At 43.1% G+C, this 27,751-nt stretch overlaps 1 protein-coding gene across 1 annotated transcript; it reads left to right on the plus strand.

Annotated features, from left to right (window-relative positions):
• Positions 1 to 13,934: 13,934 nt before the first annotated feature.
• LOC129833086 (probable G-protein coupled receptor 146) lies at positions 13,935 to 27,719 on the plus strand. Its single transcript, XM_055897376.1, has 2 exons — positions 13,935 to 14,223; positions 24,329 to 27,719. The coding sequence occupies exon 2, from the start codon at positions 24,372 to 24,374 to the stop codon at positions 25,377 to 25,379; it is 1,008 nt and encodes a 335-aa protein (XP_055753351.1). The 5' UTR covers positions 13,935 to 14,223; positions 24,329 to 24,371; the 3' UTR covers positions 25,380 to 27,719.
• Positions 27,720 to 27,751: the final 32 nt, after the last annotated feature.

Below are 27,751 nucleotides of genomic sequence, written 5' to 3' on the forward strand. Positions count from 1 at the left end.
AGAGACATGAAAATAGCTGTGCAGCTATGCTCCCCATCCGACCTGACAGAGTTTGCGAGGATGTGCAGAGAAGAAAGGGAGAAACTCCCCAAATACAGGTGTGCCAAGCTTGTACCGTCATACCCAAGAAGACTCGAGGCTGTAATCACTGCCAAAGGTGCTTCGACAAAGTACTGAGTAAAGGGTCTGAATACTTATGCAAATGTGACTCATGTCAGAAAACTAGGCGAATGTCTCGGGTCACTACTTCACACGAGAGCCATTTGAACGTAATCTTTTTTTCATGCAGGGTAGTAACATCATGAGTTGGGATTATGGTTCATTGTTTAGCTAGCTAGCTAGCTAGCTACATGTCTTAACAAAAGACTACACTATGCAAGTGTCCATTTTAATAGAATGTCACTGCAACAACCGTTAGCCAGTTAGCTTTGGTGCTTGACTGCTGTTGTTAGGACAGAACGCTCGGATCAACCTTTAAGGAGATTGGTCTAGTTAAAGCTTAAGAGGGTGTTAACGATTCTGAATGGGTGTAGACAAAGAAGGGCTCTCCAGTTGGTACCAAAACATTCAATGGCCATTTTCTCAAAAGTGAGGTTACAAGTTTATGAACTTTCAAAGCAGAATTACTTTCCCATTGTTACTCAAATGCTGTGTTTGATATACAATTTTGTAGCTCTGTGTCTCTGCTTTTATCCAATGTAAAAAACACCATTTCAAATGTTGATACATAAGACTGAATCAAGGCGGTCGGTCAAAAGTAATATTTCAGAGGGGGCGGTGGGGGTGAGGCTGGGACATTATGAAACACCGAGACACACAGCTGTGTGTGGACGGCCTACTGCCCGGCACCCGCTGCTCGGCCCCAGCAACCCTCTAATCCCCCTTATATATGTGCCCATCCAGGCCAGACGGAACTCATCCAGTGGCGCTGCAGCATCTGGTGAACTAAACAGCGTAATAATCTTGGCTTATGCCCAGAGAAGAATGGGTCAGGGGGCCCAGGCCCAGGCCCAGAGACGTGGGCTGGAGGCCTGGCTGGCGGCCCCGGGTCTCAGCTCTGTTCTTCTCTATGTCTCTTTACACCCAGAGGGAGACTGATCCTGTACACACGGGGGAGGAAATCAAACAACATCCTGGGGTAGCATCCGCTTCACACTCCCCGATGCACACACGCACGCACACACACACACACACACATCTCATCTGTAACATCCCAGACACCTGTAGTGAGTGTAAAGTGTTTGCAGCAGGTAGTCTAGCGGTTAGAGCGTTGGGACAGTAACCGAAAGATTGCTGGTTTGAATCCCCGCGTTGACAAGGTGAATAAAATTTGTCAATGTGCCCTTGAGCAAGGCACTTACCCTAATTGGTCCTGTAAATTGCTCTGGATAACAGTTGTTGCAGTGACATTCTATTAAAATGGACACTTGCATAGTGGAGTCTTTTGTTAAGACATGTAGCTAGCTAGCTAGCTAAACAATGAACCATAATCCCAACTCATGACGTTACTACCCTGCATGAATCTTTCAAGTAAAAGTAGTTTTCATTTCAAGTTTCAACGTTAGCTGGCTGGCTCGCTCGCTAGCTAAAGTGACGTGTATGATCTCATTATTCGTATCTCAGAGCCATGTGCTTGGTTAGTTATAGCTAAATGTTAGCTAGCTAACATTGAATCTGGTTGGTTAGCTATGTAAAGCCACAGAGTTAGTGGCTACCACAGACAGGAAGTTCTAAGGAGATCTCCTGTATAAGAGGTAGCAACTGTACTGTAACTTCCTACTACAGTGGCCAAAAAACACATTTCCTGATTATACTTAATCACTTTGCTGATGTTCCAATCGACTGAACCTGTGGAAATACTTTATGACATATTTTGAAACCCAGGGTTAAGAGCTCATACAGTATGTAACAAGGCTTTGTCAAGTTCCATCTGTTCTCCAGCACAGAGCATTTCTGGGAATTAACAATAATGTTCCAATATATTTCTATAGCAGACATCAGATTACAATTACCAGGAAAATGCATTGTGTGTCATTCAAATATCACACAAACACAAGCAGGCAGACAATACACACACACACACACACACACACACACACACACACACACACACACACACACACACACACACACACACACACACACACACACACACACACACACACACACACACACACACACACACACACACACACACATACACACACACACACACACACACACACTCACAAATCTCTTGATTTGATTAATTAGTTAATTTGTACTATTTGTTCTTCTAGTTCTTGTCCTCTCTATTTACCCTGGATAATCTCCACAGGCTTTAGTGCTAATGTTTCAGTCCATGTAGTAATTCTACAATTGCACAGTCATTCTATGTGCATGTGCCACTGCACGTGAATGCAATGACTGACTCCTCAGTGTGTGCCTATTGTAGCATGGACATCAACGATCAGCATTAAAACCAACAAGTCTCTCTCTGACAATAAAAAGGTCTAAAACCCTATAAATTCTTAACTGGATTAGATGCAAGAGGATTACCATGGACTTTCCTGACCAGGCGGCATTAATAAAAGCTGTGGATGCTGACCTGCTGTAAGGTCCTGGGGTGTTTTATATGACTTAACCTAGATGTGACCACCACCAGGCTGAAGGTGTGGTGTCTGTCTGGCCTGGCTGACCACATAGGCTGGTGTGGTTGGCAAGGGTTAGGATTGGAATTAGGATTAGGGGTTAATCTCAGTTTAAGGTCAATATGTTCTGATAACAGGAGCCGCCTGGAGTGTCTCAGGAGCTGTTCTCTGCCCTTACACTCAGGATATGAGTGTTATCCCAAGGTGGACTCCTATTATGTGACAGAAGAGAACATGTATAAATCTCCCATCCAGGGGATGAAAAGGGGAAAATGGGGGAAGGTGCCATAGAAAACACTGTTTAAGTGTATGGAGGAGGTGGATGTTATTGAAAAGGCAACAATACAGGGTTTACTTCAGGTCAGTCATCTACTGTATCCCTCACTCACTAACGCCTCGATCACACCGACAACGTCATTGCATTTTGGTACACCAGAAGTACATTCATTTCCAATGGACGCTTGCCTTGCAGCATTGCGTTGTAGAGTGTGGTGTGTTCTGTGTGGTTGGATTTATTGAACCTATGCGTCAAACTGTTTGCGTAGACGGCTTGACGGAAATGGTAGCAGAAGGTGAATGTTTAACTTTTGTTGCACACATATCCAGATAACGCTGCGTACCATTTTGCTCAATGACACTGTAGGTATGATCGAGGCGTAAGACACCATGGGTCTGTTTGGAGCTCGGCAGACTCAGAGGACTCAGCTGAGCTGCCGAGTTTTATGTGATGCTGCCGCCTGACTAACTGACTACTCTGAGCCAAAGACACTTCAACCTCATGACATCGCTGTGGACAGGCATGCCAAAACACTATCTGCCCAGTTCACTTACTCCAGGAATGTCTCTCCGCAATGCAGGCCTCTCTCCAGCCAAGTAGTATGACGCGTGTACGGAAACCTCCCATCTGTGTGTGAGTGGGTGTATTCTTGCACGTGTGTATTTGTACGCGCATCTGCGTGCAATCCTGCACATTTGGGATGGGTTCTCTGGGAATTACAGCATCAGTGTTTTGGCTGGGTTGCTAGTTTTTTTTCACCAGAGTAACTCTTTCAACCTCCTTGCTTGATTTTCATCTGACTCTAAAGTAACTATGCCCTACAGCAGCCCCCTTGAAGCTTGTTGTCTGCGGGTAGGAGACAAAGTGGAGCCCAACATTAGAGCAGGCTCCCCTTGGCTTCATCCAGGGAGATGAACCCCTCAGTGGAGGGAGGCTCTAGCGAGATGCTGCCTCTCGGCAGAGATGTCATCAGCCCCCTGCCACTAAGGTCCACCACTCATTTGAGTATAAACAAAGGAGAGAGTCATGCCTGCATGGCAGGGCCAGGTAAAACCACTGCCCATGATATAATTTGCCTTGCAAAGCACAAAAGGTTAATGAGACATGGGGAAAATAATATGAGTACTACAGCAGATGGGGAGGGGATATCAAAATGAAATTGTATTATCGAAAAATCTTTCCAAAGCATCATTTGTTCCGGCAGACAAACACACAAACACAGGCACCACACACACACAGGCTTATGAAACTGGCTTACACAGCTTTATCTTAATCCAGGACCAATGCCATTCTATTCCCTCTCTGCAGCGCCTGGAAATGCATACATACATCTGCCCCTATGCACACAGATGCGCATCCATGCACATATGCAAAAACACACAGAATCAAGTGTCAACACATGCACACATGCACACACACAAACACACACAGCCTGTGCATCTGGTCCTAGTTCTACAAACATCAGCAGCTCCATGGGGTCCCGGTCCCCGAGGCCTTTTTCCATTAACCTATCTGACAGGATGACCACCTCAGCGTGGTGCAGTCACAGTCGTCACATCTCTATCACCAGGATAAAACACAAGCAAGAGGACGGGTCACACTGATGTTTGTATCATGAAGCCAATGTCCTCCCTGCAGGAGGCCGGATCTGATGAACAACTTGATTGTTCCCTCTCCATCTGTGATTCCTCCCAGGGAAAATAACATTAGGTAACCTTACAGGTTACTAGGCATCAGGCCTGTTGCCATGCAACCTGTTGACGTGCCTTGTTTAACAGTAATAAAACATTATAAAAAAGACAGTTGACAAATGGAAGTCTTAACCTTTTACTAAACAGACAGTAAATGTGTACAATGTATTTTTTGTATGTGTATTTCCAATGAATCTCTGAGCTTTACATAGCACTTACACAAGATCCACAGAACAAGATGAGGAAATATCTAAGTTATTGTAACTGGCTGTGCTCTGTGTTGTGTTATACGGCATTAATAAGACATGACTGTCTGCCAGTTGTCTGAATGGGATCTGTGGTCACATCTTGAAGTGATACTAAAGGGGGGGTACTCTTCCCTGGGGCGGTCACAGACGCTGTCCATCCGCCTGCCGTTCCTAGGTTGGGCTGGCTGCTATAGGACATAATCTCCACCAGACTTACAGTTTTTTACAATCACATTGGCACTAATTTCGGAACCTTGATGTCATTTTTCAAAACTCTAGACACAAAACTCACAACCAATGATCAAAATGCAAATTTTTCAAAACTCTAACACTTTTACCGATTGCTTGGATACAATACACATAAAGCTAAGATCATTTGTTCATTGAACTAAAATCACCTGTTCAAAATGACACAACTTAACATCAAAGTATTACCATTTCAAAATGCAATTCACACATTACTGTGATCTGAAATCATCTGTCATCTGAAATAACTGTCCATGCATTTCATTACAATGATCTAACTATCAATTAATACAACTGCTCAAAATGATAAGTACCTGTTGCATTACTCTTAATGCATAGTTTTATGGAAACTGACAAACAATATTCCATGTTTAGATCATGAACGATTCAGGATAACGACATCCATTGACACCAATTACCGTGGAACATGAACCAATTGGACTACATTATCTATGGATGTAATATTTCATCATCATTCTTTATCAGACACTGTTTCTATGGTCCCATGTACCACTTTTCCAGACCATGTTTTCAGATTTGACATTACTGTACACTCACCGGCCACTTTATTAGGTACACCTATCTAGTACTGGGTAGGACCCCCTTTTGCCTCCAACACAGCCTGAATTATTCACGGTGTTGTACGTTAAGAGATGCCCTTTTGCACACCACTGTTTTAAACAGCTGTTATTTGAGCATTTGTGGCCTTTCTGTTAGCTTGAATGAGTCTGGACATTCTCCTCTGACCTCTCTCATTAACAAGGTGTTTTTGCCCACAGAACTGCCGCTCACTGAACGTGTTTTGTTTATCGCACCATCTCTGTAAACTCTAGAGACTGTAGTGCGTAAAAATCCCAGGAGGGCAGCTGTTTCTGAGATGCTAGAATCACCATGTGTGGCATCAACAATCATACCACGGTCAAAGTTGCTTAGATTACGCATCTTGCCCGTTCTAATGTTTGGTCGAACAACAGCTAAAGCTCTCTACTCTATATACTCTATATATTGAGTTGCAGGCAGCCACATGATTCGCTGTTCGAATGTAACCTTCCTTGATGGACTAAATCAGGTCTGTAGAGCTGATGGCATGACCTATGTCATTGTGTGGGATAATGTCAGGTTCCACCATGCTCAAATGGTGCAAGCATGGTTTCAGGTCCATCCACAATTTACCACCCTGTACTTACCCCCATACTCTCCTTTCCTAAAACCCGATTGAGGAATTTTTCTCCAAATGGAGGTGGAAGGTATATGATAGGCGCCCTCACGAACAAGCCACCCTTCTCCAGGCCATGGATGACGCATGCAATGACATCACGGCAGACCAGTGTCAGGCCTGGATTCACCTGAAAGATTCTTCCCAAGATGTTTGGCTAATGAAAACATGCATTGTGATGTGGATGAGAACCTGTGACCAAATCCACAAGACAGGGTTGATGGAAATATAGAAGTACAGTAATCATCCTTTGTTTTGCTTTTTACAGTAAGCCAGGTGAGGAACACTGCAGTTCATATTTTACTGTAGTTTTTTATTTTTTGTAGCTAATTATTTTTGCTTTGATTCAAAGAAACCTATGAGTGATTTTATTGTATTTCATCAATACATTTCAGATTTTGTTCAATGATTCCACTGTATCTGTAGTACTCTCTCTACTAGTCCTTTTACAGTGATGTATTTACATGTAGCACCATAATGAAGCGTGTATCACATATTTTGTACTACAATATTTAATGATTGAACCAACTACACCGTGAAACTATCAGTATCTTGTGTGCGGGTGATCTAAATGAATGTTCCTATGCTATTTCATGATAAATTAGTTATTTCAACCAATGATTCTGCAAGTGCAAGGTTTCTTTAAAGATATGAATGCACAATGCAATGTTTTGAACATTGGACAGCCTGTGTTACAAGTGATGACCGTTTTGAGTTTTGTGTCTAGAGTTTTGAAAAATGACCACAAGGTTCTGAAATTAGTGCCAAAGGGATTGTAAAAAACTGTAATGGGCTTAATGTGCACTACCATCAGGCCTCTATCTGGGCTTACAGGCCTCAGTGTGTGTGTGAGTGTGCGCATGCGTGCGTGCGTGCGTGCGTGCGTGCGTGCGTGCGTGCGTGCGTGCGTGCGTGCGTGCGTGCGTGCGTGCGTGTGTGTGTGTGTGTGTGTGTGTGTGCGCATGCGTGTGTGTGTGTTTGTTCTACAATCTTTGAAAATGACTTTGTTTATGTCCTCCAGTAAAAAATAAGTGCAACCTCTTTCTAATCATCAGATTTTCCTATAGCTAGCTCAGGACATGCCTGACAACACAGTTAGAGTTATGTGATGAGTCCTCAACATACAAGTCCACATAGAAGGGAAGGTTCTTGCTGGGAAGACCTTTGTCCCAGCGACAGGAGAGCAGCAGAGAGCATCAAAGGGAAGAGCTTCCTGTCCAGGAAATAAATGTTTTTTCAACAACCCTCCCATTTACCAGGAAGGACTTTACTCAATTTCTTTAGAATCCAAGCAATGAGCATTTCAATGTTTCCAGCACCACCTTGCTTCTATTCATTATCACCCACACGTTCAGTATCACCCACACATTCAGTATTGCGTGTCTCTGGCCATCTGGTGTGAGAGTGACTGAGCAAACAGTTGACACAGAGCCGTGATCTGTGAGTGGGGCTGATGCTAAGAGTACTGGCGGACTTTCATTTGTAAACAGTCATTTGTACTGCTCATGAATTTAAAACAATTATTACTCTGCCATTTTTAAAGTCATGCCACCCTCCGTCCTTGACTTTCCATAAATAAGTCTATATAACACATTGCCGATGTTAGAATCTTAATATCACAAACAGAACTGGAGTTATAACCAGTTTTATGAGGGCATGTCAGTTTCTTTATGGATTTACCCGGTGCCCCTGATTCTCCCTACAGTAGGGCCGGAAAATGCTATTGTGTTATTTGAAATGAAATATAAATCAAAATTCTAATGTTACCTTAGCACTTTGTAAACACAGCCAAATGATTATTTTTGCGATAGCATATATGAAATGTATATGCTTGAAAGGGGGTCCCTCGAGGCCCAGCGGTTTTAAAGTTAAAAGGAAGGTGAATGCAGGCCATGGCCTTACAGTGCTGCTGGAGCTTCCAGGAATAGGACAGATTTTAGAGCCTGATTGGGGATAAACAGTGATTGACTCTTCAGGGCCCATAGTGGTTCAATCCTTTTCCCTCTCTCTCCCCCACTCACTCACTCTCCCTCCTCAATGCAAAGGACATGCATAGCTATGCTACAAATCCTTCTAACAGACACAGGCAGAAACATAAAACAGGGAACAAGTCTGCTCCCTCTTAAGTTGGATTTCTTCTTCTTATCATAATTTTATTATACGAACACTACAAAAGTGCTTTCAAACCTCTCTAAAAAAAACGCTAGTCCTCCAATTCATCACAGCAACTCCTCCAGAGGTCATGCTGCACCAGTGTAGTACACAGTGTGAAGTTAAGGAGAGCTAGACAGTCTCCGCTTCATCCCTGTCGATGTTTGGTCGTGGTCGATATCAGGACGGCTTTCAGAGCAGAGCGTTCAGCGCTGAATGTATCCTCATTCACAGCAGCCTGCATGATTTCTGTACAGCCCTCATTCCACCAGTGATGATACGATGCCGTCCCGTTCATTCTCAGTATGACTCACATCTTGGATAAAATCATAATGGCCATATAAGGGGGCAGAATAATGCTGCTTAACTGAAATACAGTCTGTTTCCTGTTAATGGAATACCTCTGACATGGCCTAGTTTGACTCATGGAACAGGTTCTTTGTGAGGGAACTGAACTGACAGAAAGGAGGTTCAACAGGGAGATTGTTGAGTGAACGCTCAAGACTTAAGCATCTGAAGTAGCAAACACTGTAACTCAATAACAGTTTCAAAAATGCGATAAACAACCAAATTGACAGTATGTTTTTAAAAACAGACCACAGTACAACTTCCAAAAATGCTATCACTGGGCAAATCCCTATATACAGTATCACCATATCATACAGCTTGCAGATTTCTTAATTAGACTTGACAGTTGAGTATTGTACAGATGTAGGATCTTGAGCCAGTTTGCTACAGCAGGAAAATAATCCTGCAGCAAGAGGAATTATATTATTATATAGATTATAATTAATGGACATTTGTGTAGGGGTTGATGCATTTTTCCTAAGATAAAATCAAGTCTGAAATTTCAAAGTGGAAATTACAAACTTCAGAAGCCTTTTTAAACCTCCAATACACTACAAGTTTTAAATGTCCTGTATTGCAGGAGTTCTCCTGCCACAGGATGATCAAATTAGGATCCTACATCTGTATAATGAAAAATGCTAAGTACCTAAGGGATATGGGATCTATCAAATCTCTAACTCGTATTCTGGGACTTTGAAGATCATATGGGGCTGTTCATTTCCAGCTCCTCTCTGCCCTTTTACAGGGTCTGCCTGTCAGTGAGCTCATGCAGTGTTTGTTTCCCCTGCCTTTAATTCATGGATACACCCATGAATTATTTCTCACCTCTGAGTCACAGCTGCTCCTGCTGGAGCTGCCAGCAAAACATGTATTAATGTCAGATTAAACAAACAACAGTACATCTTTAATCCCCCTCTCAATGATAGGTTGTGATAAGACTCTTGTAATGCCATTATCATGGTGTTAATGTTACTGTAAAATATTTGCATGAGATTTGGAGGGGAAAGTCTATGCTTGTGCAAGGTCAAGATCAGAAGGTGTTTGGGGGAAATGCAACATGGCCTCTATAATCTTGTCAGATGGCATCCTTTTGACTTCCTTCTTCGTTTACCTGGGAGATAATAGAAATGTAAAGAACTAAAATAGGACAGCACTCCGGTGAAGCAACTTAAATTGGCATATTTTTATTGCCGCATGAACGTTTTGTGTATGATTCCTTCTTCAGCGTACAAAGGCAATTGCAATCAATGTCACAACAACAAGATCACATTTTCAGTCAGTATTGGCCCAATCAAGAGATCCCAGTGAATTCAAATGTGCATCTGTGCTGTGATCCTAACCCTGACAGCAGTGGTGCAAAGTACTTAAGTAAAAAATACTTTAAAGTATTAAGTCGTTTTTTGGGGTATCTGTACTTTACTTTACTATTTATATTTTTGCCAACTTTCACTTTTACTTCACTACATTCCTAAAGAAAATAATGTACTTTTTACTCCATACATTTTCCCTGACACCCAAAAGAACTTGTTACATTTTGACACGAAAATGATCCCATTCACACTCTTATCAAGAGAACATCCCTGGTCATCCCTACTGCCTCTGATCTGGCGGACTCACTAAATACAAATGCTTAGTTTGTAAATTATGTGTGTTGGAGTGTGCCCCTGGTTATCCGTCAATAACAATTGTGCCGTCTGGTTTGCTTAATATAAGGAATTTGAGCAAATCCATGTACATTTTGATACTTTTAGGCTTTTACTCGAGTAGTATTTTACTCACTGCCTTTCACTTTTACTTGAGTCCTTTTCTATTAAATTATCTTTCCTTAAAAATGACAATTGAGTACTTTTTCCACCACTGCCTGACAGTGAAAGCTAACAGACACACGTGAGGTTTAAATTCCAGCATTACCTATCCAGCACCTCACTCCCCCAGATAAATTGGACAGCTTACAAATCCACTCTAAATTGGAGACAAAAGCCAATCGTCTCATGCTCTGGATACAGGCGACCTCCCTTCCCTTACTCCTTCCCTGACTTACGGTTATTACTACAAATGCATAAACAAGTCAGCAGAAGAAATAGTAATACCAAAACAGCGTAGTCCTTAGGAGTTGTAAACATCTCAGAAGACACCTGGGAGAGACTGTGTTCCAGAATCAGGAACTGGGTCAGACAGTACGAGACACGAGTCTCTGGCAAGGAGCACGCGAGGCCTGGCTGTCCCAGGGACTTTAAGCACAAGTCAACTCAGAACGAGAGGCCATTTAAGTAGCTTTATGGTGGACCTGGAGAACTGGAGGAACTGAAAATAACCTATTTCTGGTTAGAGTTTTAAACCTGTCCAGCCACAACCATACATTATACCCTGTAACTACGTGTTAGAACATCCTGGAATTCAGGAAGCTCGACTTTAAAATGTGTTCATGTGTTTTTGTTGCATAAATCCCACAGTGCCAAACACAAAGGTACACTTGAATCTCTATGAATGGCAAACACAGGCGAATCCCAATAATTTCCCCCACAGCACAAGCAAGAAGAGACCATTATTCGTTTTTTTCCTGGAAAGCACACTGTGTTGCATTCCATGTCTGAAATGTGCTGTATAAATAAAGATTGAATTGATTTGATTTAAAACGTTGATATGTTCATCCATATTCATTGGGGATATGTATTGTAAATATGAGCCTACGTGACTGAGCCCACGTCACTCAAGCACATCAATCAATAGGATGACGTAAACTCTGCTCTATATCCCTTTTTAAAAGGTGGAGATCAATACCATAACCTTCCCCTGAGGAGAACATTGTGGTCTGGCACACATATCCTTACGACTATGGTATTCATATACTCCCCTAGTGCCTCTGTATGGTCTTACAGTATCACATTGAATGGTTCAAGCAAAACACTTACACCGGGGAATCGGCTGCATGGATCCTCTTGGGGCGAACCATTTTGCTATTTACAAAAGCTGTAATAGACCTGCTCGAGTGTAGTTCACTGTTTGAGTAGAGGGTGTGAGGGATAGATAGGGGCGTATTCCCGGAAGTATCAAATGAAACAACAGCAGCAGCAAGGCCATCACATGCCTCATACCACTGACGACCCAGAGGGTTCGGCCCAGGCTGTTCTATTGCCGTATCTCTTCTGCCCCTCAGGTGCAGAGCAGGAAATGAAAGTATGGCTCTGTGTTCATAGGAGCCCAGCACTAATAAAGACCTTATGTCATCATGTCATCGGAAGCCTCTGGTGAAATCTCTTCAGAGAAATCCCAAGGAGCCGTTGAGAGAGGGGAGTTTTAACAGGACACACAGACTAATGAAATGTAACATGATGGTGATAGTGGATTTCTTCTCTGTGTGATATGTTCTAACAAAGACCAACCAAAAAACAACATCGGTTTCACTAATAAACTGCATATCCAAAATACCAAAATAAAACATATCTGATGTATTATCCACTTAAAAACGAATCCACAATGGTGATTTCTCTCTTAACAAGATGAACTATACCCATCTAAAACACAAGCTTGTAGTATATAATAAGTAGGTTTCCAAACAAATGATCATGCTGGCATATCTGGGTCAGAAATCCATCTCTAGACATTACAACACTGTTATAATCATGATTATAAACTGGGTGGTTCGAGCCCTGAATGCTGATTGGCTGAAAGCCTTACCACGGCTATGACAAAACATTTCTTTGTACTGCTCTAATTACATTGGTAACCAGTTCATAATAGCAATAAGGCACCTCAAGAGTATGTGGTATATTGCCGCGTTGCATCGTGCATAAGAACAGCCCTTAGCCGTGGTATAATGGCCATATACCACACCCCTCGGGCCTTATTGCTTAATTAATGAACAGATTAGTGTTTATAGACAATCTGATTTAAGATGGAACAGCATGATCAATGGTATGTTTCACCCTGTCGTTTGTATCTGAGCTTCAACCTTGCTGTTGTCCAATTAGAACACACACAGAGTTCATTACAAACCCGCTCTCTGTGTGGGTCAGCACATAGATAGAGTATGTGGGTCATAAACAGTAGTGGAGTATTTACAGTTGGCCACTACTTCTGTAATCCTTAATCTTCTGAGCAAACTCCAGTAGTCTCATTCCAACCACAAACAGTGTGCCTTATCGTGTAATAAATGTTGCTATAACTAACAGAACATCCTTCTTATTCATTTGAGTATATGCTTATTAAGAAAATGCTGTTCATCAGTATCTGTTTGTATTATACGATTTCCCCCTCTCAGTTAAAGTAAGCAGAGACTGCTGTTAGGCCTCTGCCTGCCCAGTCCACCAGTCCAGACCAGTGGTAGATCAGGATAGATGTGTCTGATTCCAGGATTTCTCCAGTTAGGGTTAAGTTAGACCTGCCTCTCTGGGACATGACAGGGACAACACACAAACTTACCCCAAACCCACAACCCTCTCCTGTCAAACGCCAATCCCTTCATACCAAACAGTTGACAAACAGACCACAGGGCAGTTCATCCCACCATATTATTAGCATTTCATGCAGATTTGGTAAATCTATTTATGTAAACACTGTCAAATGAAAACACAGAGATGAGGTGTGAAAGATTGGAGTATAAAAATAGCCTTTGCTCCAGTTATCTGATACAGGCGTTCCATGTCCAGATATAATCATGTTACATCATGCATAATCACAATTTCTGCTTATTACTAGCTACATTTCTACTTCCAGAATTAGAGCTGTATCGGTTTGGAGTTGTCAGATTTATATTAGAAGCAGGTGATCGTGATATACATTGCATACATGCACTTTGAAGACAGACAATTTTCACAAGTACAGTGAATAGTGGGCTATTATTGATTGAGAAAGACAAAAACACAGGACACTGATAACGGCAAACTCAAAGTAAAACTGATTTTCCAACAAACTGTTTCTGCATTTAACAGCGTACATTACTGTCCTAAAACTGCTGTCAGGCTCGCTCGGTATGACCGGGTGTTTTGCGCACGTAAAAGCCGGGTATGTTGTTGAGAGTCCCTCCAACTCCCTCTCTGATCTGCTTCGTCCAATGAGTTCGTCGAGGGCGAGTCGGGCCTCATCGACGAAACGAAGGAGACGGTGGGGGAGGGTCACGTGTGTATACACTGTAGGGTTCAGTACCACTCAATTCGTAGTAAGTTGTCAACGTCCTCCCCTTTCGAGAACAAACATCGTCAGACTAGAAACTGTGGCAGTAGCCTAAGTAACTACGCAAAAAGTAATAGATCTAACTATACCGTTTTTGTATTTTGTCTCTCTCTTCCGAATAGAAAAGGATACGACGTTTGTTACAAGTCAACACCAAATGTAATTACAGAGAAATGTCAGTGGAAGTACAGCAAAACCCGATGCCTCCGTAGCCTTGTCGCCGTGCCAAATCTGTACTTTTCTGGTGAGTTTTCCTAAAATGTTGATATCATTTTTCAGCAGACTGCATATGGACTTACACGCAAACATATTTCCTATCTATGTTCGGACGAAAGCATTGACTTTACTGTTTAATTTGGCTGTAGAATAAATAGGTAGGCTATGATCAAATATAGCGTATGTTTGAATGTAGTGGTCAACAATAGCCTCGCAGATGTTATGTCCTCTAGAGTTTTATCAACTATCGATGACAGTTCTCCTCGCTTAGCTCCCAATGGTCCGTAGCACCCACAGCAAACCGGCGCCGAATAGGTTACAAGCAAATGGATGCAATTTATCCGCGAGTCTAGATTCTGGAACCGATATAATGATACATTGCTTTTAGTTTAGCAGGACGTATTGCATTAGACAAGTTCAATAAGTTACGAAAAAGTAATCGTTTAACAGCTTTACGAAACAGAAACACACAGCGGACTAAATTAACACTATTAACCCATACATACATGTGTTCATATAGTATTTGATTTGATAGCCAACATTTAATTGGCCGATTTGCAGTGATCACAGAACTCAGAAGCATTTATGTGCTTTATTGTTTCTGGAAACACTTGCACAAATAGGTTTCGTAATCACTAAATACCCAATTACCAGCAATCTAATTCATACATAGGTAGATCATACTGTGACTATCATCAACAACATTGATTTGAAGCATGATGTAACTTACAAACATATGAACATTTTACATGAACCTACCGTTAAAGTCAGACTGGTCTCATAGACTAGACATAGTGAATGTAAATCCGGGACACTCAAATTAGTTCGATAAGCTGCATGACCAAAAGTATGTGAACACCTGCTCGTTGAACATCTCATTCCAAAATCATGGACATTAGTAGGGAGTTGCTCCCCCCTTTGCTGCTAAAACAGCCTCCACTCTTCTGGGAAGGCTTTCCACTAGATGTTGGAACATTGCTACAGGGACTTGCTTCTTCTATTCAGCCACAAGAGCATTAGTGAGGTTGGGCACGGATGTTGGGCGATTAGGCCTGGCTCACAGTTGGTGTTCCAATTCATCCCAAAGGTGTTTGATGGGGTTGAGGTCAGGGCTCTGTAAAGACCAGTCAAGTTCTTTCACACCGATCTCGACAAACCATTTCTGTATGGACCTCACTTTGTGCATGGGGGCATTATCATGTTGACACAGGAAAGGGCCTTCCCCGATCTGTTGCCGCAAAGTGGGAAGTACAGAATTCGCTTAGAATGTCATTGTATGCTGTAGTGTTAAGATTTCCATTTACTGGAACGAAGGGGCCTAGCCCGAACCATGAAAAACAGCCCCAGACCATTATTCCTCCACCACCAAACTTTACAGTTGGCGCTATACTTTGGGGTAGGTAGCGTTCTCCTTGCATTCGCCAAACCCAGATTCGTCTGCCAGATGGTGAAGCGTGATTCATCACTCCAGAGAACACGTTTACACTGCTTGAGAGTCCAATGGCGGGGTGCTTTGCACCACTCCAGCCGACGCTTGGCATTGGTCATGGTGATATTAGGCTTGTGTGTGGCTGCTCGGCCATGGAAACACATTTCATGAAGCTCAGTTATTGCGCTGACGTTGATTTCAGAGCCAGTTTGGAACTCGGTAGTGAGTATTGCAACCGAGGACAGACGATTTTTGCGTGCTGCACTCTACGTGGCTGAGCAGTTGTTGCTCCTAGATGTTTCCACTTCACAATAACAGCACTTACAGTTGACCGGGGCAGCTCTAGCAGGGCAGAAATGTAACTTCTTGGAAAGGTGACACCCTATGACGGTGCCACGTTAAAAGTCACTAAGCTCTTCAGTAAGGCCGTTCCTCTGTCAATGGAGATTGCATGGCTGTGTGCTCAATTTTATACACCTATCGGCAATGGATGTGGCTGAAATAGCCGAATCCAGTAATTTGAAGGGGTGTCCACATCATTTTGTATATATAGTGTATGGTTGCATAAGATAGAAGATTACTTAAGGCTTAAAATGAAGAGGGTGGTTGGTCAGGGTGGTTGGGTGGGTGTATAACGTGAATGTCTAGCAACCCAAAGGTTCCATGTCCGAATCTCATGACGGAATACTTTAGCATTTGAGCTAATTAGCAACTTTGTAACTACTTACTACTTTTTAGCTACTTTGCAACTACTTAGCATGTTAGCTAACCCTTCCCCTTCCCCTAACCCTAACCTTAAATATTTTGAAACTTGTGAAACATAGATGTCTATGATTCATTTAGATTTGGTCCGGGCCAGACCAACCAAATTTGGTCTTGTTTGGGGGCAGAGTTCATTAGAATCCAGCGACGGACAGCGCGGATGCTGTTTACAGTAAATGGAAAGAGAGGGGGCTCATGGGTAGGTGTCAGTAAGAGCCGGGAGAAGTAACATTAACTGGCAAGAGAGAGACGAGCGAGGCAGAGAGAGGGAGGGGTTGTCCAGACTGTTTTAACACTCTCGCTTTGACTACCAGACAACAGAAAGAGAAAGAATGAGCTGAACATAACAGTATGCCAGTGGAAGGGTGGACAGTAACAGATGACCCAACACTGATTTGTGACTAGTATGATTTCCCATTGTAGCCAGTTCAATTACATTGCCTTGTGTCTTTTCACTGTTACCAATAACCCACATATCTTTAAGATATACATTTCTCGCCCTCATGAGGGAGGATAATGAAAGTTAGCACATGTAACAAGTAAAGGTAAACCTACCAATGAATGTTTTTTACTGATATACATTTTTATTTATTAAAACTTTTAATTCTATCACGAAATCAACAACAGAATTGTGAAAAATCACTAACAGAATGACTGTAATTGAACTGGCTACAATGGGAAATCATACTAGTCACAAATCAGAGTTGGGTCATCTGTTACTGTCCACCCTTCCACTGGCATACTGTTATGTTCAGCTCATTCTTTCTCTTTCTATTGAATGAGTCAAACTCATTCCACCGAGGTTCGAGTGTCTGCGGGTAAAAAATGTTCTCCTTTCAATCAAGACCTAGACAACCAGCTGAGAGGAGTTCCTGACTAATCAGTAACCTTCATTCATCAGTCAAGTACAAGGGAGGAGCAGAAAACCCCAGACACTCGGCCCTCCGTGGAATGAGTTTGACACGTGTGATCTAGACTCTAGAGCCCTCGAACTCAACTCTGGACCTCGAAGCCAGGTCCACAGCTTTTTTTCTTAATTGTTCCCCTTTAATCAGGCACTGATTTAGACCTGGGACACCAGCTGGGTGTAATACATTTTCAGGTATAACAGAAAACCAGCAGGCACTGGACCTCGTAGGGTAAGAGTTAAATACCCCTGCACTAGAGCCTTCCCGCTTACCCCTTCAAAGTAGGAGGATACATATGTAAATAAAATATGACTGGTCATTGGTCAGAATAATCAGATCCAATTGTGATGTCATGCAGTTAGCCAAAAATGCCATCCCACCTGAATAGGCTGAAATTCTAATAATACTGTATTATTTTGTCAAGCCATTTATGAAGAAAAACTCTCGAATGCCAATATAGAACAGAAGTGCATTAGTTTACGTGAATTCATGCTTCCTTAGTAGCGGCATTCCCCTATATGAGAGCTAGGGGAAGCACTCGGGTGGGTTTTTCCAAGTGTGTAGCTGACAACTTGTTTCTACTGGATTACATAAGAGACATATCACATTTTCCCATTTCGTCATCAACATTGTCTTCCTTCAATCACTTCACTGAGTGCCGTCCAAACAACTGAAATAGTGTTTTCAGGAATTATGCAATATTTATTTATTTTTTATTTTTTTACATTCAAGACGTCAGGTCACTCTTTTAGACTGAGGTTGATCCCTGTTCTTTATCTCGTCTAGTCTCTTGTCTAACATGTATAGTACACAGACTGGCTCAGATTAAGGACCGGCTGGACTATCAATAGAAAGCACAGAGGTGAGGTGTGGAATAGAGTCGGTAGATTAGAGTGTGTCAGACAAAATGAACAGAACTATTTACCTCAATATTGTAAATAAGTCTGTTTTTTTTTGCACTGAAGTAGTAAGAGAAGCCACCTGCCCCACACAATCAGAATGCATACTCTTGCTCATCATTTTGCTGTGATTGTGTAACAAAGTCGCGCTAAGCCATCAATTATAATGAGTGAAAATGCAACAGGTTTTACACTGTGGAGCGTTATGGTATATAACAAACCCTATGCCTGCGGCACACCAGAGCGGGCACCTTAACACAAATCACACGCCGCTCCCCTCGGTTGTTATGCTACTCTGAGGGAAGCGAAAGCAGGTGAGAATATCAAAGGGAGCTATTCATGAGAGCTGAAGGACTTTCACAGGTGGAATTATTCATGAAACAGTAACGTGTTCTCGCATTGTTCTGAAATGTTAATGTGTGTTCCCTCCTAGCCTCTCCTCAAACGAAGTGCAAAGAGGACAATCGGTGGGAAACCAGACGTGATGCCAATGTTATCCTGTTTGGGAGAATAGCTAGATTTTTGAGCAGAGGATATTGCTTGTATGGTATGAAATGAGCTTGTATGAAATGTTGGCCTAATCTAATTGTGGTTAGATTCAGAGTTGATTGAATGCTCTGTTGTTAGTTTGAACAACATCTGAAAGTAAGCCTCCAAAATGTACAGTATGATCCTTCCAAAAAGCTGCTCTTGCTCTAGCTATCAAACACGATTACAGACATGTATGTGCTCTCCTGACGTCATTCAGGCGATTCTGAGAAATAGCTGTACATTCCAGAGGGGATGTGAGGGGTGTGAGCCTATCACAGCGTGTCACACTATTCACATCAAAAACCCTGAGATATCAAATCCATCTGTATCCCTGAACACCCAGTCTGGAGGGAGGGGACCTGCCAAAGCAGAGTTTCTCCTTTTCTACTTCTGGTAATATTAAACTAACAACATTGAACCTTGAAGATGAGTGAAATGAGCAGATTGTCTTGGATCAGGTCAGGTGTAATATCTTGGTGTTCCCATACTAAATGGGTTGTAGTTAACTTCTATGGTTACAGCATACAATAGTGGACCAGGCTAGTGTAATACCACAGTCATGGTAGGGTTTCGTGACATACTGTTGACCGAAGGCTTCTTACAATTCAACCAGGTGTCCTATGAATGACATTTTCCCATCTCAACCAGGTGCCCTGTATAGTGAAGAAAGCGCCTATGGAATGCCCTGTTGTGTTGATGTGTCTGTTACAGTCAGTGAAGCATCAGTGGCGTAGCTCACTTTTTTCACACCCTTAGGAATGTGTCTACCATCCCAGTCCAAGTTCTGTCATGGTCTCTTGAGAGAGAAAAGGTTCTGGAAAACCGGTGAATGAAAAGAGCTCTACAGAGAAGCACTGCAGTCTAGTCCAACACGAAGCGTGTACTGGAATACAAAATAAATTATTTGTATTTTGATACTACCCACCACTGCGACCTGTATGCTCCCGTTGGCTGGCCCTCGCTTCATATTTGTCGCCAAACCCACTGGCTCGCTCCAGGTCATCTATAAGTCTTTGCTAGGTAAAGCCCCGCCTTCTCAGCTCACAGGTTACCATAGCAGCACCCGTCTGTAGCACGTGCTCCAGCAAGTATATTTCACTGGTCACCCCCAAAGCCAATTCCTCCTTTGGCCACCTTTCCTTCCAGTTCTCTACTGCCAATGACTGGAACAAAGTGCAAAAATCACTGAAGCTGGAGACTCATATCTCCCTCACTGGCTTTAAGCACCATCTGTCAGAGCAGCTCACAGTTCACTGCACCTGTACATAGCTCATCTGTAAATAGCCCATCCAACTACCTCATCCCCATACTGTTATTTATTTTGCTCCTTTGCACCCCAGTATCTCTACTTGCACCCTCATCTTCTGCACATCTATCACTCCAGTGTTTAATTGCTATATTGTAATTATTTTTCACTATGGCCTATTTATTGCCTTACCTCCCTTATCCTACCTCATTTGCACACATTGTACATATATTTTCTATTGTATTATTGACTGTATGTTTGTTTATTCCATGTGTAACTCTGTTGTTTGTGTCACACTGCTTTGCTTTATCTTGGCCAGGTCGCAGTTGTAAATGAGAACTTGTTCTCAACTAGCCTACCTGGTTAAATAAAGGAAAAATAAAAATGAAAAAAAAATCATATTTATATGCTGGATTATAAACTGCGTGGTTCGAGCCCTGAATGCTGATTGGCTGACAGCTGTGGTATATCAGACCGTATACCACAGGTTTGACAAAACAATTATGTTTACTGCTCTAATTAGGTTGGTAAGCAGTTTATAATAGCAATAAGGCACCTTGGGTTTGTTGTATATGGCCAATAAACCACGGCTAAGGGCTGTATCTATAAGGGCACAAGGCGAGACCCAAATACAGACACAGGAGGCAGATGGTTGAGCTCCGATATTTATTATTATTATTTTTTTACCTTTATTTAACTAGGCAAGTCAGTTAAGAACAAATTCTTATTTTCAATGACGGCCTAGGAACAGTGGGTTAACTGCCTGTTCAGGGGCAGAACGACAGATTTGTACCTTGTCAGCTCGGGGATTTGAACTTGCAACCTTTCGGTTACTAGTCCAACGCTCTAACCACTAGGCTACCCTGCCGCCCCATTATAGCAAAAGGGGTCCAAACGGTCCAAGATGATATGCAAGCTTGAGGTCAGGGCCAGGCAGAGTGGTCAGGCAGGCAGGCTCAGAGTCAGGACAGGCAAGGCAACGGTCAAAACCAGGAGGGTGAGAAAAGAGAGACTGGAAAAAGCAGGAGCTGAGACACAAAAACGCTGGTTGACTTGACAAATAAGACGAACTGGCACAGAGAGACAGGAAACACAGGGATAAATACACCGGGGATAAGCAACACCTGGAGGGGGTGGAGACGAGCACAGGGACAGGTGAAACGGATCAGGGCGTGGCAGTATCCAGGCACTCTGCGTTGCGTTGTGCCGAAGAACAGCCCTTAGCCTTGGTATATTGGCCATGTACCATACTCCCTCAGGCCTTATTTCTTAATTATACACAGAGTGTACAAAACATTAGGAACACCTGATATTTCCTTAACATAGACTGACCAGCTGAAAGCTATGATCCCTTATTGATGTGACTTGTTAAATCCACTTCAGTGTAGAAGAAGGAGACGGGTTAAAGAAGGATTTCTAAGCCTCGAGACAATTGAGACACGGATCGTGCGTGCCTTTCAGAGGGTGAATGGGCAAGACAAAATGTTTAAGTGCCTTTGAACGGAGTATAGAAGTAGGTGCTAGGCACTGGTTTGAGTGTGTCTACAACTGCAACGCTGCAGGGCTTTCCACGCTCAACAGTTTCCTGTGTCTATCAAGAATGGTCCATCACCCAAAGGACATCCAGCCAACTTGACACAGCTGTGGGAAGCATTGGGAGTGCAACTCAGTATTAGGAAGGTGTGCTTAATGTGTTGTACACTCCGTGTGTACTGGATTCTTATTCATATACCCTATGTTATGTTAGGAGCTAGTAACACAAGCATTTCGCTGCACCCACTATAGGGACCCACTATAACATCTGCTAAGCTGTGTACACGTCCAATAAACTTTGATTTGAGGAGAGACTAGCTCTAACTAGGGGGTTGAGAGCTCAAGAGACACACCTGTTCTTCCTGTTCAGTACGTGCAGGGTGTTATTCCCAAAGACAGGTCACTCGCATGCCTTTGTCATTAGTCTTAGTGAGCCCTCCCCCACCCCTTTAAACTCCAGCAGAAAACGAGTCACCTGGTGGTTTAAGAGTGGTTTTTACGAGGGGCAGTGGCAGCCCCATTTCACCTGTCTCTGGGAAAGGAAAGCATCTGGGAGTTTTTGAAAGGGTAACCGTACACCGCCCCCCCTGCCGCACGCCCCTCCATGCAGTGTACTCTCCTTACAGCCAGCTGGAGAGGTGTGGAGGAGCACACAGGAACACTGTGTGTGTGTCAAATCGAATTGTATTTTTTGTATGCGCCAAATACAACAGGTGTAGATTTTACCATGAAATTCTTATTTACAAGCCCTTTCCCAACGACACAGTTAAAAAGTTAGAAAAGATTAGGAAAAATAATAATAATAATGGAAATAGTAACACAATAAAATAACAGTAACGAGGCTTTATACAAGGAGTAGCGGCACAGAGTCAATGTCTGGGGACACGAGGTAATTGAGGTAACATGTACATGTAGGTAGGGGTAAAAGTGTCTACGTAATCAGAATAGATAATAAACAGAGTACCAGCAGCATATGTGAAAGTGTTTCTGTGTGTGTGTGTGTCCTCAGGCCAAAACTGAGGTTATGTAATTGAAAGAAGGAATGTTCTCTTTACTGGCTGTGGTATCTTCTCAGCCTCTTGCAAACAAAATCATCGTGTTTCCAAAACATTGTCTGGAAATGTTATTTTGAGGTAGTCTGACCGGTCACCAGGTAAACACTACGTAATATGAGCTTGTAAATATGCTTCCTTCCTTTGCACGAGAGCGGCTTGTGCACCAGTTGATTCATCCAACCTTTTAAGATCATACGTTTTTTTGTCTCGCGCTTTTCCGAAGCATCAAACCCCACGTCTCTCTTAGGGGAATCTTATCATTGATTCTATATTTTTCATTTTGAACTATAAGCTTGAATACAATGTTGAGAAATCTCCCCTTGTTCCATTCCCTCCTGACATAAGCTCTTTTGTTAGCGTATGCTTTCACTTCTTCCTGAGCAGAACTAATAAGATCTGAGTTGACATGTTCCAGTTCAGACTCCGGCAGGCAGAGTTATGTAAGGGGTGTTTTAATGAGCAGCCTCTCACTGCGCCGAGCAGACGGGCTTGATCCCCAGTCAGGCCGTTCCATCCCTCCATGAGCCCAGGCGTTCTCTCTGACCTTGCCCTGAACTCCGTCCTCACGCTCAGTCCACTCCACACTGACCCCTCCCTGGGACCGCCCGGCCAGGCACAGGGGGGCTGCATCACATTTCAGTCTATAAATCTACCCATCACCCCACAACATCCCGCAAGCTCCTTCGCTCTCTCGTCTCTGTTCCTCTCTTTCGCTCTCACACACACACACACACACACAAATACACACACACAAGCCAGTGTAGCAACCTGAACAGAAGGCGCTCATGCTTTGGAAGAGACATGGATTGGAAGAAGTAGAAGGCAAGCGGCCTGCAGAGTCAGGCGATAGTAGAGAGGGAGGTCTTCATCTGGAGGGCAACGAGGGCAACTCTCCAAAGGCAGCCTGGCCCCTGCATGTTATTCTTCCATTAGAACAAGGGATTCAGTTGCTCTGGCTGGAGAGGCCCTGAACACTGCAGAAAGAAAGAACGTTTTTTAAGGCTGGAGCTGACCAATGAAACATATTGGGAGCAGTTTTTATTCAGCCAGTGAAATGCAATGAAGTGGAATGAATGGTGTTACCCCAGGCATAATAGCCATGCCGTGTGTGAGAGAGTGGTCTTGCTTGCTTCTCTTCACAGCGTAGCACTTTTAAAGGAACCACAAGAATGACTCCAATAACATAGATAGTCCTAGGACATGTCTCAGGGAAACACGTGAAATGAGAGAAACCAAAAAGCCTATTGTTTAGTTTACTTTGTGGTTTCCCACATAGAAAAATATATTTCAAACAATCTACTGATCTTCTTCACGATGGATTATGAGATTGTTTAAAAGAGAATGGAATCGCATTCTCTCTTCATATTTAAGTTATTTTAATTGAAACAGTGTAGGAAGGAGAGCGGGAGACAAATGAGGGTGGAGAACATTTTCTCTTCAGTCATCAGTGTTAATACTTGACCACACATCAGCCGTTTTCTCCTCAGTCATCAGTGTTAATATTTGACCACACATCAGCCGTTTTCTCCTCAGTCATCAGTGTTAATACTTGACCACACATCAGCCGTTTTCTCCTCAGTCATCAGTGTTAATATTTGACCACACATCATCCGTTTTCTCCTCAGTCATCAGTGTTAATATTTGACCACACATCAGCCGTTTTCTCCTTAGTCATCAGTGTTAATATTTGACCACACATCAGCACTTGTTTAATGTAATGAAAAACAAGATAACTTAACTAATGTTGTTCTCCTCTCTCTCTGTCTCCAGCCAAGCCAGTGCACCAGTGCAGCCCTCTCTCAGAGCCCTAGCTATGTGGAGCTGTATGGCTTACAATGAGACGGACTCCAGCTCCGAACACCGGCTCTGCCAGGACTTTGGTCTCATCCTTTCCGTCTTCTCCTTGTTCTACCTCATGGTGTGCTTCCCCATCGGGCTCTGCTATAACGCCCTGCTGGTGGTGGTCAACCTCTCCAATAAGATGTCCATGACCATGCCGGACGTCTACTTCGTCAATATGGCCATCGCTGGCCTGGTCCTCAACCTGTTGGCCCCCGTGGAGCTGCTAGGCCCTAGCTTCACCCGGTGGCCTGTGTGGGAGTACAACAATGAGATCTACATCACCCTGCTCATCCTCTTCAACATCTCCTCCCTGGTCATCATGTACTCCACCACGCTGCTCAGCCTGGACTACTACATCGAGCGAGCGCTGCCGCGCACCTACATGTCCAGCGTGTACAACACCAAGCACGTGTGCGGCTTCATCTGGGGCGGCGCCGTGCTCACCAGCTTCTCCTCGCTGCTCTTCTACGTGTGCAACCACGTCTCCACCAAGATCATCGAGTGCTCCAAGATGCAGAACAAGGAGGCAGCGGACGCCATCATGATGTTCATCGGCTACGTGGTTCCGGCCGTGGCCGTGCTGTATGCTTTCGTGCTCATCCTGCGCATTAGGAAGGAGTCCACCCCGCTGGACCAGGACTCATCCCGGCTGGACCCTTCTATCCACCGGCTGCTGCTGGCCTCTGTCTGCATGCAGTTTGTCCTATGGACCCCGTACTACATGACTCTACTGGTACACACTATAGCCGGGGAGCCGGGGAGCTACGGCAGCAACAACAAACAGTGGCTCACAATTTACTTCTTCCTGAGGTGTCTGTCGGAGCTGCTGGCCTTCTCCAGTAGCTTCGCCATGCCTCTCATGTACAGGCAGATGAACAAGAACTTCTCCCACAAGCTGCAGCGGCTGCTGAAGAGGCTAAACTGCAGGGGCACACCCTGCCCTCACGAACACTCCTCAGTGCAGCAGGTGGCGACGTGAGACAGGGCCAGGCCTTACTAACCCCTAACCTCTTACCCAGGCTGCACTTATTATCAGACCCCACAGAGCCCGCAACACATGGCCTTAGAAGTCAGCTACAGGTCCACTGCTGCTACTCTGGCTGGAGTCTTGACTTTCAATGACACTAAGGAATCTTCAGTGACTTTCTAGAACTTTACTTTCTTTGTCCAGTTCTGTAGTGAGAGGACGAACCAATTAGAAACAACTAAGTGCATTAGCAAGCTTGTCACTTGGACACTTGGTTGTTAGATTGGGGGCGCAAAGCAGTTGTAATGCGGTGTCTCTTCTCCTAATACACACAGGGTGATTCACCAACACAGGCTGTAGAGCTACTGCGCTGCACACCAAAACTGACAATGAGTTATACTATTGGAGTAACAATTGTTTTTATGTCCCATGTGTCAATCAGCATGTTACTACTATGCATGTAGCTGGTAGGAAGTGGAATGCAACCTGTTTATGACCCTGTCAGACCACCCAGTGCCCCGGAGCCTGAGGCCACGTCTCATTTGAAGAGTTCCTGTCCAGCCTCGGCCACAACACTCTGGAGGGGTCTCAAATGGCACCCTATTCCCTACATAGTGCATTACATTTGATCAGAGCCCTATGTGTCCTGTTAAACAATAGGGCACTATATAGGAAATAGGGTGCCATTACGGACACATCCTCTGTCCTCCACTGTCTTGCACCTAGAGAAAACCTTTGCCTGCTCGTCACATCAGCAGTTTACACAGTACAATACATGTACCTCGTTTCATTTCACAACTCTACGACATTACAAAGGATCATGTGATCTACCAAGAGAATTCTCCACACAGCTTCTATTCAGGGTCCAGGCGTGGCCAACTTACCTCTTGTGTGCTAGAATGCTCTCACTTAACTGGCTGCACACAACACCCAGTCATTGTGTGGGGAACATTTGCCTTGGCTCAGTTTATGTGATGTCTAAAAGCTGCTTAGAGGCACAGAAGTGACCTGCACAGTTGCTTTGCTATCTTGCTTCCCACTAAAGAGGAAGACTGTTTATATATAAAACATGTCCTATTTATAATTCAGCTAAATAATGAACACGTCGATCACATTTCACTCTTGTCATGTTATGGTGACGTCCGTTATTGCATGTGATTATGTGATGCTATGAAGTGTTGAAGTCTTTGTTGCTAAATTGAAAAGGTCAGTTTAGTCCTCTCCACGTTGAAAGAGACAATACAATGATAAGCTGTAACCCATTGTTTAAACATGTTGCTACTTGCTACTGCTAGGATATCCAGGCCACCTCATGATAAGTATTGACTTAATTAAAAGATCAGCAGAACCCTTTGAGTTTCATGCTGAGGAATCGTACAAATGAGTCCACACCCTGTTAATCATTATTTAAGCTCTAGTCAAAGTCCTAATTTATTACAGTTGAAATGCTCTTTCTGAGAAGTAGAGCAACAGAGAGACAGATATGTCACATGTTCTGCCCTGCTACTATCAGAAACAAACAAATTACTTATTTCTAGACTTAAATTGGCTCATTTTCATTCCAGGGTTGTTGAATGATGGTAGAGTTCACTGAAAATGTCATACAATGAAAAGGATTCTGGCTCTTAAATGGTAAAGTTAGTTATAAGCAATGCTATGCTACCTTTAGATATGACCAACAACACCAGGAAATAAAGAACGGTTAGGAATAGGAACGGAAATAGGGAACAGTAAATTCTCAGTTAAAGATTCAGAGATCTTAAGCACTTACAAATTCCTAACATATCATACAAAATGGATGACATGGTACACAATTATTTTCTATTTTCAGGGACCAGTTTTGGCTCGAGCACTACTTTCAAAACTACTGGCTGAAATGATACAAAACCTTTCGCGCGTCACTTTAATGTGATTCTTAGTTTTAGAATTACAAATTCCATCGCCCTTTACCTCCCCTTTATGTTGTGCCGTTATAACCCACCAAAATTAGTATATATTTTTTAAAGAACCAGTACTGTATGTTTATGGGAAACGCTACTCTTTTAAATCCACCTATATAAGCAGAGATAAGAATGTATTTTATTTCATGATGTTTAGCTACACAGGTCAAGATGAATCCAGTTTCAGATGTGATGCTTTTGTGACTGTGTATATACCAGTATATATGTATAATATGAAATATCTGTATATATTGTACGTTAGAGATTTACCGTAAAAACACCATGTCCTCTCACAAATACAGTATTTTTTTCTCAAATATATATTTAGATACTGTAGCTTCAGTAATCTTCTCTATTGTCGGTTGAGTCAAAGAATGATTACACAATAAAGTAACATGGGAATTAAACACAATGTCTGTTCTTTTAGTTTCTCTTTGTCATTAC

This window comes from Salvelinus fontinalis, chromosome 34, assembly GCF_029448725.1.
Source record: "Salvelinus fontinalis isolate EN_2023a chromosome 34, ASM2944872v1, whole genome shotgun sequence".
NCBI lineage: Eukaryota > Metazoa > Chordata > Actinopteri > Salmoniformes > Salmonidae > Salvelinus > Salvelinus fontinalis.